This window comes from Aethalodelphis obliquidens, unplaced genomic scaffold, assembly GCF_003676395.1.
Source record: "Aethalodelphis obliquidens isolate GAN/ISIS:26980383/991018 unplaced genomic scaffold, ASM367639v1 scaffold41, whole genome shotgun sequence".
In the NCBI taxonomy this organism is placed as follows: domain Eukaryota; kingdom Metazoa; phylum Chordata; class Mammalia; order Artiodactyla; family Delphinidae; genus Aethalodelphis; species Aethalodelphis obliquidens.
This window is the reverse complement of record NW_020837985.1, coordinates 7,921,865-7,937,227: the sequence shown is the minus strand read 5'-3', so window position 1 is coordinate 7,937,227 and position 15,363 is coordinate 7,921,865. Positions and strand designations below refer to the sequence as shown.

The 15,363-nt window shown below is 42.4% G+C and overlaps 1 protein-coding gene across 2 annotated transcripts in view; it reads left to right on the top strand.

Moving 5' to 3' along the window:
• ADCY8 (adenylate cyclase 8) overlaps nt 1–15,363 on the top strand; it is a 218,774-nt gene that overhangs the window by 171,509 nt on the left and 31,902 nt on the right. For both annotated transcript variants that reach the window (XM_027132481.1, XM_027132482.1), the window contains 2 exons: nt 1,938–2,110; nt 9,959–10,037. In XM_027132481.1, the coding sequence (XP_026988282.1) occupies nt 1,938–2,110; nt 9,959–10,037 (252 nt within the window). The remainder of the gene's footprint in view (nt 1–1,937; nt 2,111–9,958; nt 10,038–15,363) is intronic.

Genomic DNA, 15,363 nt, shown 5'->3' with positions numbered 1-15,363 from the left:
CACTTCACTCACAGCTTCCTTCACAGAGGCATCAAGATGAGTTAACCTAAAAATCTTGCCAAGGGAAGATCTTAAAGGAGAGTTGAAGAAAGCTTATCATCCTATTGGAGACAAGGACATAATTGGATTTATTAGGAAAGGAAGAGACAAAAGTAAAGGACTCCCCAAACACTGGGCCCCTTAAGGGCAGGGCAGTGCCTTATTCATTTCTGAGTCCACCCCGTGCACCACAAAGGCGCTGGTCCTTTGCCCTCAGGGGGGAACTTATTCAGGGTGTTGTCCATAGTTGTTGATATCACTGTTTGTTGAAAGTAGACCTGAGTGAGTCAGCTTGACTTAAAAAGTCAGCAATCATGCCTTCAGTAGTTGCTCTGGGATTTCCAGAAATTCTTCTGCCTCTGCCCATACAGAAATTGTCTCTTAGTGTAATAGGAGAGGGAAGACAACCAGTTGCTGGAAAGAACCATGCATAACAAGGCTGGAATGGGTTTTAGAAATTATTAGGCCCAGTATGCCCACTAGAGTTATGTTTACATGCACAGGTTGTACCCAGATATCCTAGGTGCCACTTTCTAGTTATGAGAACTTGAACAATTTACTTAAGCCGTATGAGGCTCAGTTTCTTCACTTGTAAAATGGAAATTATGATTCCCATCTTGACCAGTTACTTTGAAAATTAGAAGAGAAGACAGTGTGTATAAAAATCGAAGTACCGCCACCAAGTGGGCCTTTGATAATGCAAGTCTTATTCTTTTTTCCTACTGGATACTCAGAATCCAAATCTACCATCCAGAATGATACATGGGATACTTCTATAAGGGAAATGGGTTGAGACACTTCCTACAGAAGGCTGAAATCTAGCTGGGCAGATTGACACCTGAGGGCCACTCCAATATTATAGTCCTTGAGTGGTTCCCAACTGGCCTATTGAGCAGCTACTTCTAATAAGGAGTGGCAGGACTTCCCCCGTGGTCCAGTAGTTGACTCTGCACTTCCACCACACAGGGGACTGGTTTGATCCCTGGTCGGGCAAGTTCCACATGCCGTGCAGGGTGGCCCCCCCAAAAAAAATATGGAGTGGCAGATATTATGCTGGGCTGTGAAGTATGCTATGGAGGAATGAGGCCGTATCCAGAAGCACCTGGAGACATGCATGAAGGCTTCTCAGAGGAGAGGACACCTGAGCTAATGCTTGTGAGAGAAGTAAGGTTTAGTCACATGGATGAAACTTGAGAAACAGGGCACTGGAGATGCAAAGAACTGAGGCACGGGAGAGCAGGGAAAGACGTATGGGGGAGAGCCGATAGTGAGGCTGGAACATATGTTGGGATTTGAAAAGTGAAAGGAAATCTGATATATGATGGTCTTGAGAGTTTTGCCATGCAGGAAGGAGAATATAATTTGTGGGAATGGAGAGCAATTAAAAGACTTCAAATTAAGGAGTAACATGATCAGATCTGTATTGTGGAAATACTGGATGGAGAATAATAGTGTGTATTCAGTAGGGATTGGGAGCTAGAAGCTGACAGAGCTGCCAGAAAACTGTTGCAAACTGTAGGTGAGAGCTGAAACAGAAAAGGGTAGAAGGAGCAAAGTGGATGGATGTGCAGTCTATTAAGGAAGTAGAATCTACAGACTTAGGATGACCTGGCTGTGGAATGTGGGGGAAAAGAAAGGCAACAAAGATGAGAGACCAAGGTTTCTGGCTTGAGGAATGGTGCAAATGGCTCCCCCAAGAATAGGGAACAGAGGTTTGGGCGGTGGTGAGGAAGTGATGAGTTCAACCTGGGACCTGTTGAATTTGAGGATGGCCTGAGACCTCCAAATGGAGATGCTCAGCAAACATCTGTATAAAGAGACCCACTGGAATCCATGACTAGGAGAGTGAGCCTCCCACAGTCCTGTTGAATCTGACCACCTACCTTCTCTGTTTTCAGTACTTCGTCTTCACGGGGGTGTTGGCCATGGTGACCTGTGCGGTTTTCCTCCGACTTAACTCTGTCCTGAAGCTGGCTGTGCTGCTGATTATGATTGCCATCTATGCCCTGCTGACCGAGACCATCTATGCAGGACTCTTTCTGCGCTATGACAACCTGAATCACAGTGGAGAGTAAGTGCCCATCACTGTGTTCAAAAAGTGCTCAACTTTCGGTGGGAAATGGAACCATTGGGAAAATGATCAAGGTAGAGTTATCAAAATTTGGGGACTTAAGGAGTATCAACATGTTTCTTGTTGTGTACACTCTCTGGATTACCAGTTTAGACAAAATTCCTAGTTTTCCATTTTATCCTGTATATTCATTACAGATTAATTAATGAATTAAAGTTTGGACTAAACCATAGCTCAGGTCTCCCCAGATCTAATAGTTGATGACTCCTTCAACTTTAATAGCTCTAAGATTTGTAGGGTCTGATTATAATTTTGCTGTAGCACTATTAGTAATAGCAGACATTGTGCATTGAGCATTTACTATACTCCTTGCATTTTGTTATTTTTGAAATACAGAAAAATACCAAAAAATAACTTAGCCTAGATTCCTTAGAGAACAGAGCCTGAGGCAAGCATGAAGTGCTAATGCAAACCCAGGGCAGCAAAACTGAGGGAAAAGAGACGTGAAGAAGAAAAGGATGGGAAGCAAATACAAGCAAATGCCATGTTGTGCTGACCCCATGAATTGCGAAGCTGGTGCCTTGGGAGTTGCATTCATTTGGCCAATTGAAGTGTCTCTGGGTAGGTGATGAGGTAGGGAAGTGTCACAAACAGAGGAGGGGAGAGGAATCTACTGGCTGCTGCCCTCCTCTTTCTCCCATTAGTCTCAGTTCATCTCTGGATATACTTGCTGGTGACATCACCTGGCCATTTCCACAGCCCTTGGGGAAACCAGATCCCACAACTGCCTTATGGAGCTTCATGGGAGCTAGAAGTGATGGAAAGAGCCAGAGACTGAACATGTTGCTGATTGGCCTTGGGGGTGGGAAGCACGTTGGTCTCACTGAGACCAGAGCAAGTGGCCAACAGGCTGAGAGAAAGATGAGGCCAAGTTAGTTCAAGAAGGGACTTCCCTGGAGGTCCAGTGGTGAAGACTCTGTGCTTCCACTGCAGGGGGTGCGGGTACCATCTCTGGTCAGGGAACTAAGATCCCGCATGCCACGCGGTGCAACCAAAAGTATTTTTAAAAATTAAAAAATGCAGATGAAAAAACAAGCTAAGATAGTTCAAGAAGCCTCAGAAAATGCGCCTGATGCTAATAATGTGAACATCTATGAACCAACCCCTGGAAATAAACAATTAGTCATGTTTCTTTCTGCATTTTTAAAAGGATAACGTTATTTCAGATATTGTTGAAGTTCCCTTTCCCAGCATTGTTCTTTTATCCTCCTCCCAAGAGTCAACTTCTAATGCACTTAATATATATGCTTCCCATCCATGTGTTTTATATATATTTAGTTTTGTCTGTATTATAAATTATATATAAAATTCTTGTGTTGCCAGGCAATATAGTATTTTTTAGATCCATCCAGCTTCATATCTACAGATCTGATTCATTTTCTTTTTGAATTTTATTTTATTTTTTATGCAGTCATCCATTTTATACACATAAGGGTATACATGTCAATCCCAATCTCCCAATTCATCCCACCACCACCCCCCACCCCCCACTTTCCCCCAAAATATGTTTATCCTTTGACCTATTAAAAGGTTATCAGTACTTCAGTGATCATCATTGAAAATGTCTCCTGGGGTTTAGATCTAAAAGCACACTAGCTGGAGTATAGGGTATCTGCATTTTCCACATTTTAAAATATTGCCAAATGGCTCTCCAACAAGATTGGAACAATTTCTCTCTTACAGGCAGCGGTCCTTGTAATTCTTATTGAATTCCTGAGTGAGAATTTTATCTCATTATTTTCAATAGTAGTTCCTTGATCATGAGTAAATTTGTGCATCTTTTTTGTTGTTGTTTATTGACCATTTTCGGTAAACTTCCAGGTCATGTCTTTTGCCTGGTTTTTTATTAGGTGGTTTGCGTTTTTCTTACTAGATTTGTAAAGGTTCTTTATAAATTCTAGGTACTAATTTGTGTCTGTTACACATCTACATCATCCACTTTATATCCGCTACCCTATTTAACCCTCACGGCAACCATCTGAGGAACACAGGCTCAGAGAGGTTCAACAATTACCCAGTTGCACATGGCCAGTAGGTAACAGATCCGGATTCAAACTCAGGTCTTTCTGGCTCCAAAGTCCATGTTTGTAAATAATGTGTACATCTCTCTTAAATCAAGATGACGAATCTCTCACCATATGCCCAGGGTTCAAAGAAAGTCAAAACAGTTTCAAATTAGGTAAAATAGTTAGTGCCAAGAGATGTCCCATGGCCAAGCAGAAGCCAGCACAAAAGACGGCCGAGAGATGTTTAACCAAAGAGGCCACGTTGGTAGTAGAAATAAAAATTAAACCATCTAAAATCTATTCATTCAGAGGAAAACACAGCATTAATGGAACAAGCCAGGGCTTTGGCTTCAGATCCAGACTCTGTTGCATTGGAAAGTCTCTTCCCAGCTCTGGACCTCACTTTACCCATCAGTGAAGTGGCGTAACTGCACTCTGGTACGGGACTGCGTGAGGCTGTGATGTGCCTGGCACATAGTATGTGATCAGTATCTGTTCATTCCTGTCCCCTCCTTCATTTTTAGGAGAACGGTTTAGTTCTGAATTCTGTTTTGAGGTCTTAAGGAAAAACTGGTAGTTAAATTGTTAAGTAGGGTTGTAAGAGTAAAGCAGAATCCCAAATTCATTGCTACTGACTTTCAAGTGCTTTTCTCAGCTTCTTCCTGATTCAAGGTCAATTATCGGTTAGTCTAGTATTCACTCACACTCTGCTATCAACAGAATTAAATGAATAAGGAACGGAAGAGTTCGTTCAGCCTTCCCTCTCAGCTGCGTTATAAGTCAACGGGTCAGAAGTCAAACTGCGGATCCGTTTGGCAGCCTCAGTCTGCTCATGCTGTTGGAATTTAACCAAGCCTGTAGGAGTTCACGTTGGTTCAGGGCATTTCTGCTGGTTGTTCCTGAGGGTCAGGTGCCTGGGAAAGTACAGAGAACCTTGCACAGGGCAGCCCGGCTGCATCCACACTGAGATGACCCCAAATACTCAGACTCTCTATCGTCTCACGAGGCCCCTCCCTGACAACCCCCTGTCTCCGCGGATGACACTGAGCCCAAAACAGGGGAGGCACCCAGTGTCTTATCAGTGTCCCTAAAGATTCATCCTCCTCAGCATCCCTTCCAGGGACGACTACATCATGACATTTGTGAGTACAAGTTTAGGAGCTAAACCACCTGTGTTCAAATGCCATCTCCACCATCAACCAACTGTGTGATCTTGAGCAAATTAATTAAAAGTGACGACGTCTCTAAGCCCTGCTTTTCTCATCTGTAAAGTGAGGATGATAATAGTTCCTATGTTGTAGGAATATACGAGACATCTAATGTGATCATGGAAACTTAGCACAAGGTCTGGCATAGCATAAGCACTTGATGAATACTAACGATTATTATCAGACGTGACCCCTTCTATACCACAAATACTGCTGTTCTAGAAATATCCCTACTACCAGCTCTGGACTGCTGTACGCTACCTGATCCCCCAGCCTGCACTCTCAATCCATCCTCCTCAAAGCCATCAAAGCCATGTGGTCAACACATTATCCTTCTTAAAATCCGTAAGGGTCTCCCTATTGCCTCTAAGGAACAAAAAGTTCAACCTGCTTGTCAAGAACGTCCAAGCTCTCCCTGGAGTCCCCTCAACTCCTCCAACCTTATCTCCTGCAGCTCCACAGGTCACCATTTATATAGCCCGTAATCTAGCCACAGGAAACCACGTGCCGGTTACCAGATTCTGCACACACCTCCCCCACCAACCCATCATACTCAAGGCCCTCCCCGCTCAGGGAAGCCCACTCTGATCATTCCTCATTTTCTAATCTGTGCACATAATTTTTTATCATTTTTTGCACTTATCTCTGTCTGTTCCAATCTTTAATTGCCATGTCTTCCTCTTCCATTAGAATAGGAGTTTTGAGGGCAAGGGCCATTACTCATGTTCATATTTTTGGCACTTAGTGGAGTATCTGGCAGCAGGTGTCCAAATAAATGTTTGTTGAATGAAATATGAGATGAATGAGTGACTGATGGAAATATTATTTCATTTAGAATCATATTACACCATTAGTTCACAGTAAGCTAAGTGTCATCTATCTACAACCCTATGATTTTTGCTCACCGTTACCCGTAAACCTCGTGTTCCCCATCCTGTAAGCACAATTTGCTTTCGGACTTAAGTGTCATACCTTTGTTGTTGTGGGCTTTTGTAGGCCCTGCAGATTCACAGATGAATAAGACACTTAAGGAGCTTAGAGGCAAGTATTTATAAGTAAGTGCATGTAGGAGGGCATGATAGCTACAGAAAAAGCCTCGTTGAGATCTGGATTGATAGCCAGTCTTCACCATTCACTAGATCTGTGAGTTGCAGTGTGTCGTTTAACATCTGAGTCTCAGTTTCTGCTTTACTAGAATAGCGATAATAATATTTTAAGTGTTGCTATGACAATTAAAGTAGGCAATGTATGCAAAGTGTTATTAGAGGTATGACAAAATCAGCGCTAAGCAAATGCGGTCATTAGTATGACAACAGAATAAAAGATAAATTCAAACTGGCTGGTTTATCTTGGGTTTCATGAGGGGAAATGGGAGCTAATCGCTACATTAAAATTTGACTTCAGGTGCTCAGTCGCTAATGCTCCGAACTTGGTGCCTGAGATGTGAATTCTCATCCTGGCTGGGACGCAAATCAGCTGTGTGACCTTAAGCAAGTGCCTTCTTCTCTCTGGGCCTCAGTTTTCAACCAATAAATTAAAAGGCTTGCCAGGACTATTATATTATGTATGGTACACATAATATGGAATTGGATGAATCCATTAAATTCACATTGTAAAGTATTTAATTACACGGAATTCTTTTCATAATACCTACTAAGTGCAAAAGTAGGTTACAAAACAGTACGCACCATACAGTTCTAAATTTGTAAACATAAATATATTTTTGCATAAAGGAAAAGGAAATGACACTGAGGTGATTCCAAAATATTAACCATTGTTTTCTCTGGGTGGTAGGCTGAAGGATAATTTTTATTTTTATTTTTTTATTTGTGAATTTGCATTAGCTTCCAAATTCACTACAACTAGAATGAGTACTTCTATAATGATTAACACTCAAATTAAATATGAATTTTTATAAGACATCAGATAAGATGATCTCTAAAGATCGTGGTATCCTTGAGAATCACATTATTCTACATGTGTTTTCACTTGGTATGTCCTTTTCTATGAGCATAGGGAGAGGATAGTATTAATTTAGCAATTTTGTTAATACAAATAAATTAGTTCAAAATGTCCTGGGTTTTATGTCTCTGCCACACAATAGCTAGAAGATATTGTACAGATTTCAGCCATTTGGCTCTCTTTGGAATTTCTTCAACTAGTCATAGAAGCTACAAAAAAAGAAAAAGAAAAGATCTCTTCTAAATTCAAACCCCAGCTCTTTCTGGATGTTCCTTGGTCAGGGTGACTTACTGCGCATATTTTGTAGTCTCTACTCAGGTCATATTTTTTTCCATCTGAAATACATCCTGAAGACTCAAAGACCATTCATAATTTTCCTTTACTTCTCTTCCGAATTTGATCCAGCCATCTCTCTATTTTTAGTCAACCCCTGCTTTCAAAATGATTCAAGAGGTGTTTATGTTTTCTCTTGAAAGTGTGTTTTAAGTGATAAATTGCTAAGCTTTAAAAAGTCTTCTGCATCACAAAGAAAAGGATATCAGAAGTGCCAGTCAGAGCAGGAGTTTATTCACGAGGAGCTAAACACAGGACATCGCCCATTCAGACTAAGGCGTGTGAACGAGTGATTTTGTAAAATGCCGCCACCAGGGCCAAGATGATGCGCTGGGAGCTTTAGGGGGTAAAGAGAGGGAGACATGGGCCACACCTCATGCCAAACACGTTGCCAAGATTTGGTCAATTAATTCTCACAATTAGGGAGGTAAACGCAGTTACAGTCTTTCACAGGGCCACGAACCGAGGCTCAGAGATATTAAGTGGCTTGTCCAAGGTCAAACCACTGGTCAGCAGCAGACCTGAGATGGGAAGCTGGGTCTGCCTGACTACAAAACTCATGACTTTTTATTATTTTTTCAGGAGTCCACAAACTTCAGGGACCAGATAATTAATTGACATGAAGGAAAGGGTGGTACTGGAATGTGCCTATTCCCCAAAACAAGCACTATGGTGACTGTGACTGAATGAATGAATGAGTGAGTCCTAGCGCCTAAAATTCTGGATTGACAATATATGGCTCACAGTCCAACACTCTTCACTTCAGCGCTGGTGGTGGACAGCTCTAACAGATCTGAGTCTGCGTGTGGCCTCACTTGATATGTGATATTTACTCATCCCCCTACACTAGAGGCTTGTTAACCAGCTAGCTAAGCAAGATATATATATGTCTCATACCTATAGAATGCATCCCACCTTTTCCTCCCAAAGTCTTATCGACCTTTCATATTCAGCTCTTGAGTCTTCCCTGAATATCCAGCCTGGGTTACCTTCTCTTCCCATATATTCCCATGGTAACAAGAGTGTATCCTTACTAGGCAGTGTATCATGTTATGAAATTATCTGTCTGTTTGGTTCTTTCCTTTTCTGAACTGTTTTGAGGGCAAAGACAATGTGCCTTCTTCAGTTCTGTATCCTAGCATGTGCCTGGTGCACAGTAGATGCTCAATAATTATATGCCTCCCTGGAGCTACAGAAAAGAAATATAATAGTGAGTTTTATCTTTTATTAGCATCTTATCTCCAAGGAAAAGCAGATGGAGCTAGGAATTCACAAATCTGAATCTTGTTTCAGCCCAGAGTTCCTTGGTCCCCTGGGTCCCCACGTGCACAATACGTCCCCAAGAGAAAGCACATTTCCATTCCTAAGTCCCTGTTCTACCTAGAGAGCTGGACTGGGGCTGGCCCTGTGTAAGCTGGGAGGGTCTTTTAGCATAAAGCTAGGTGAGAAGCTGGCCTTGGCAGCCGGGATCATGCTCCCATTTCCCTAAGCCCCATGCTACTCATGCTGGTGTCCAGTGAGAGTAGAAAAGGGAAAGCTGGAGATTGCCTGGGGGCAGCCATATTAGTGCCCTTTCTACTCTCTCTGAGCACTGTGTCTCATCCGTGAGGGCCCCACTGTGTCCTTAACCACATCAGAGTCAAGTTACCTCTGAGTGAGTTCTGAGCATATGTATGCTTGTGATTGGGAAGCTATAAAACAAAAGAGTAATGTGATCTGGCTTTAGTGATAAAAAATATTCTAGCAGCCACGTAGAAGAGAGATCAAAGAGGGTAACAACAGTGCCCAAAATTGAAATAGGAATTTATATAAAAACCTAAGTGTGGTTCTTATAGCACTTAGACCAGGGGCTGCCACATAGCAAGTACCTTGCCTGCCTCTTAAATAGGCTAACATCTAAAGAAAAAGAGGGGATGTTTGTCTTTACATGGATTTTTGTGACAAGAAAGTATCAGAGCTCTTTGAAATCTAGAAAAAGTGTTTTGCAAATAGAAGACATCGTTATTAATGTAAGTTCATTGTCTAGATGCTGGATTCTAGAGTCTCCCAGCAGGTGTGATCTGTGTGACCTCATGCCCTTGGGGATCAACTGAGTTCTGAATTAGCCTGTATGAAAGCCTTATAGAGAAGCCCCTATCATATAGTGGGAGCTCAAGAAACAACTGCTTCTCTCTTTTTATCCCACTCCAGTCTGAACCTCAGTTTCCTAATGGGCCTCCTTGAAGTCCCTCCATGGTTGTCAATAACCATGCCACCATTTGCATTTCTTCTTCCAACAGAGATTTCCTGGGGACCAAGGAGGCGTCACTGCTGCTGATGGCCATGTTCCTCCTCGCTGTCTTCTACCATGGACAGCAGGTAACCTGACATTTTCCTCTAACTGCCTTTGATTACTTGGCATTTCGCATTGCCATAAAGTTCACCTGAGAGGTGAACTTCATCTCTGCAATAAATGACTTCTAGTTGCTTGCAGCAAGTGTTGATTCTTTTTTTTTTTCTTCTTCTTTTTTTTTTGTTTTTTTTTCCTTTGGCCTCACTGCGTGGCTTGCAGGATCTTAGTGTCCTGACCAGGGGTTGAACTCGGGCCCCAGCAGTGAAGGCGCCAAGTCCTAAGCACTGAACCTCCAGGGAATTCCCAGCAAGTGATTCTTAAAGAATCAATTCCTAGCACGCACCACTTAATAAAAAACTAAGATGGAGATAATTTGGAGAGCAATATGGTTTTCATTCCCTTTAGGTATATCTCTTTCAATAAAACTATTGCTAAAAAAAAAAGAGAGCTTTTTCAATTTCTGCCTGAGGCAAACTGGGACCCCTCCCAGTTCTATTACTATAGGAGTTGTGTAAACTAGGTAAACATTCAGGTTTGGGATTTTTTTGTTTTAATTTTTATTTTATACTGAAGTATAGTTGATTAACAATGCTGTGTTAGTTTCAGGTGTACAGCAAAGTGATTCAGTTACACATATACCTGTATCTATTCTCTTTCAAATTCTTTTCCCATTTAGGTTATTCCAGAGTACTGAGCAGAGTTCCCTGTGCTATACTGTAGGTCCTTGTTGGTTATCTCTTTTAAATATAGTAGTGTGTACATGTCCATCCCAAACTCCCAATCAGGTTTGAGGATAATCCAGGCCAAGGTTCCAATCCTGCCCTGCCTCCCAGAAATTTGTGGCCTTGGGCAAGTAACTTATCTCCCTGAGCCCCTGTTTCCTCCTCTCTAAAATAAGATGGTAACACCTGACTAGGGCTGTTTTGAAGCATCATTTGAGACGATTGTATGCAGTATTTTGAGCACTGCCTTACAGAAACAGAGGAAGCGCTTCATCACTGATTTGTCCTGAGTAGATAAAGTGCCTACCGTATCGATGCCACGTCCCCATCTGCCAGGATCTAGGGTGGGCACCATGGATAGCACTGTGCAAAATCCCATCCCCGGCCCCAAGGGCTCCTATCTCCTGGAGGAGAGCGGACCCTAAATAATGCAATGGGGGATGTGCAATGTGTGGACCAGACTTGTTCAAGAACTTCAAGAGTCAAAGAAGCAGGAAATTATTCTGCACGGGAGCATCGTAACAGGCTTCACCCAAGAGGTGTCACCTGCTCTCCACGTCCGGTACGATTTCTCCATGCAGACTCAGACCATGAATTCGGTAACATTCCTCACCTGGGGAGATTCTCACTTCCTGGTAGAGCCAGGCCCTGTCTGCTTCACTGCTGCGCTGTGGATCCCAGTCTCTCTCTCTTTGTGTGTGCTTTGAAAAAGTAACCAGGAAAGGAAAAAAACAAAACAGGAAGACTCTCAGCCAGAGCAGAAATAGAAACATACCACTGAGAAATCACCATGGAGACAGGGAGGTAACGCATCCTGAGAAGCCAGGGATGAAACAGCTAAAAACCTGGAAGCTAGAGACACATACATAAGTTATTTGTAATAAAGCGAGATGGTAAGATGTAGTCAAGGGGAAAAGAGAGTAAATAACACTTGGCAATCAAAGAAAAGGGGGTAAGAGTTAATATGTGTCCAGCTCCTACTATGTGCCTGGCACTCCGCCTGTGTTACATCATTGGATCCTCTCAACAGCCCTAATAGTCGTTATTACGGATCCTGTTTTACAGATGAAGAGAGTCAGGCTACTCAGCTAGTAAGTGAGAGAACTAGAATTCAAACCCAGATCTGTCTCCAAAGCCCACCTTTCCACTTTCTAGATTGGGGAAAGACAGAAAGAATTGTCTGCGTATCTTCACAATGCCAAGGGCATTCAATCCTGCAATATGACCTTACCTTGCTTTTCAGTTTTAGCTGAATTTATGGTGAAACAATAAGCCAAATGTCAAAGTCTGGCCATTTGCAGAATTCCTATATTTAGGTCTTTCTGGTTTTCTATGAGAGCTGGGGTCATGTCCTCCACATCTTAATGGCTTCTAGTTACAGGAGAGGACTCCTTAGTCTGACATGCAAATGACAGCCCATCTGAGGGCCGTGAAGACGGAGTCAGACGAGGCAATCCTATAGAAAAACACGCGTACACTCCATCACACAGGTTTTAAACTGACAATGAGAAATTCTCAGAGATAGCTAAGAGAGAGCAAGTTCAGAGTAGGGGTCTTCGTTCCGTAATAAGAAGGATGTTTCTATCTTCTCTGGCACCTTAAGGAATTACTTTGTCCCCTCTCAGTACTCCCTTCCGCAAAACCTTTCTAACATTCTGATTCCGTTTATTCTACTCTCCATTTGTCCTGGGAAAGCAGATAAGCTCCTCACACGAAGATGGGTATGAAGTAAGAACGTATAAGTGAATAGTGAGGGCCTGAGTGCTCAAGCGATATCTGATTTCTTTTTTCTTTCTAACTTTCAAAAGGTTTTGAAATTATGTGACTACATCCCATAACTGTAGCAGTTACAGATGTAAGCCTGGGAGTGGGGTAGGTAATATTCAAACGCCAACTCCGCCACTCAGGAAATATGTGACCTTCAGTAATTGACTTAATTTTCTGTCTCAGTTTTCTCGCCTATAAAATGGATATGATAATAACAGGTTTTATAAGTTTGTTATATACTATTACATGAGAATATGATTATAATATACCTCTCCCAGTGATCTGCACGTAGAATAAGTGCTCAAAAGTTGTGAGCTATTAATATTTTACTCTGAAAGCAAGAGTCTGAGACAAACAGGGAATTCCCTGGAGCTCCAGTGGTTAGGACTCTGTGCTTTCACCGCTGAGGGCCCGGGTTCAATTCCTGGTCGGAGAACTAAAATCCCACAAGCCGTGCAGCACAGCCAAACAAACAAACAAACAATGACAACAACAACACAACAAAGAAGAGAACACAGCAAACAGAGAAAGTATTATTATCCATTTGGTCCCAAGGCAGGAGCAGAGACTCAAGTCACTTGAGGTCACAAAGACAATAAGGAGGACCAGACAGAAACAGGAATCCAAATGCTTGAACTCCTAGGTCCATTCACTTTCCACCGTGTTCCGCTGCCTGTCTGCTAGAGGATGCTTTCCGCAGGAGTGCGTCACCTCGAGTGTCATTTCATAATATCCATCAGAGTCCTGTTCATCCGGATCAAGTCCGTCTGCTCCTGGGTTTGCTACCAGCTTCCACCGTTTTCCCTCGTGACTCAGAGGCCCTCTTTTTTTATTAAAGGCTGAATAACCCCCATTGATGCCTGGTACGTAGCAGCCTCCCAGTGGGAGCGTGTGTAATTTTACATCTCCAGAGTGACAGAGGCAGTTATGTAACTGCATACTTGGGAAGGCTCATCCTGCACATATGTGGAGAGATATGCCAAACACCTGCTCCTCTGAGGCAGGTGAACATCCGGAACGTGGGACAGAAGAGAGCAGACAGGTGCCTCCTACCTCGTGCCTGATTCACGTGCAGCCCTGAGATTTGGGCTTTGCCTCAGCATCTCTCTTTAGAGCAGAGGAAGTCACACCTGCGCACGGAGACAGAGATTAATGAGGTCAGGTCTCCAGTCACTTACTTCTAGGTCTGATAAAGACAGGCACTGGAATTGTGCAGCTTAGAAAGAAAGACCCAAGCCTTGGAACGAAATTCTTAAGTTTGCATCCCAGCAGTGCTGCTGGGAGAACAGGTGACCTTGAGATGCTCAACAGCCCAGACCTGCCATTTCTTTACCTGCAAAATGAAAAGTCTAATAGTTATCTATTGAGAGTTGGAGAACAGCTGAATGAGGTAATAGACGTAGATTATAGGGCTTCAGAGCCACAGCTTGGAGCCAAAATGCCCCGAGTTCAAATCCCAGCCTCTATTTGTGAGTCCTTGGGCACCTGACTTCACCTGACCATGCCTCCATTTCCTCAGCTGTGAAATGGGTATAATAAAGTACCTACCTCGTTGAACTGTTGTGTGATTAAATGACCTTCAGTACTTACGGAGTGCTCAGAACAGTGCCTGGTCCAAGGCAAGAACCCGGCCAGTGTTAGTTATCTTTCTGTGATAAGAGCCTGGCACAAAACATATGAACAATGTGTATTAGTTCCCTTGGTACTCTTTTCATGTAGCCGGTTCCTAAATGGTTTGGTAAAAATTAGGAGAGTGCACTTCCAAATCAATTGACATTTCTTGAGCAAATGCTGAAGAATGGTCACTTTTAAAAACTCAGTGCTTTGATTTGCTTTGCTTTGCTTTGCTTTGCTCTTCATGTCTGCTCTGACCACACTGTGTTGAAATGATCTCTTTCTTTTTTGTGCTCTCCTATCACCACTCAGCTGACAAAGAGACTGTTTTGCTTATCTCCATATGCCCAGCCCCTAGCACATAGTAGGTACTCAGTAAACTGAAACGGAATACTTTCCTTCCATGGACGTCTAAAAAATATGTGACACATGCCTTCACGAGACTGGCTTTGTGAAGAGATAGGACTGTACTTGGACTAAAATATCTCTTTATGAACATGCCTTAGATGCAGTGACCTGCAGTCAAAATGTAAAGTATGTTCTTGTCTCGCAACTGGAAAATTCTTGCTTAAGTCAACTTCTGAACTCCAGATTTCCCTACTCACAGCTCTGATTTAAATTTAGTCGGATGAGAGTATTTCAACAGGAAAGAAATTTTAAAAATGATCTCTTGCTTTAACTAACACTGCATTTTTTAAGGGTGGAAATGAAACATTTCATTTGGAAAAAATTGTGGATAAAATCCTGTCCTGCAACTTGACAAATCAAAAATCGATGCTCTTAAGTCTGGAGGGAAAAAAAAATTGAAAGCATAATTTCGATCAGATTTCATCCACAGACACCTTAAAGTCATAGTAATACTCGATAAATCTACATTTTAGACATTTCCGAATTCTTTTGCATACATCATGCCTTTTGGTCCATACGATAGACCGTATGATAATCCATGTCTCGCATTAAACGAGATGAAGGCAATTATCCTCATTTTTTAGAAGGGGAACCAAAATACAAGAAGTTGAATGAATTTCCCACAGTCACACAGCAACATGGTAGAACAGGACTAGCATTCTTTTATACAACCTGCAGCCACCGCTTACGTTTTTAAAAATTTATTCTTATGCAAAATTTCAAACATATACGAAAGTATGTAAAATAGTATAATGAACTCACAGCTTCGACAGTCACCAGCTCATGTGCAGTCTTTTTTCATCTACATCCCTATTTATTTTGCTCACTGCTCCTTCCCAGT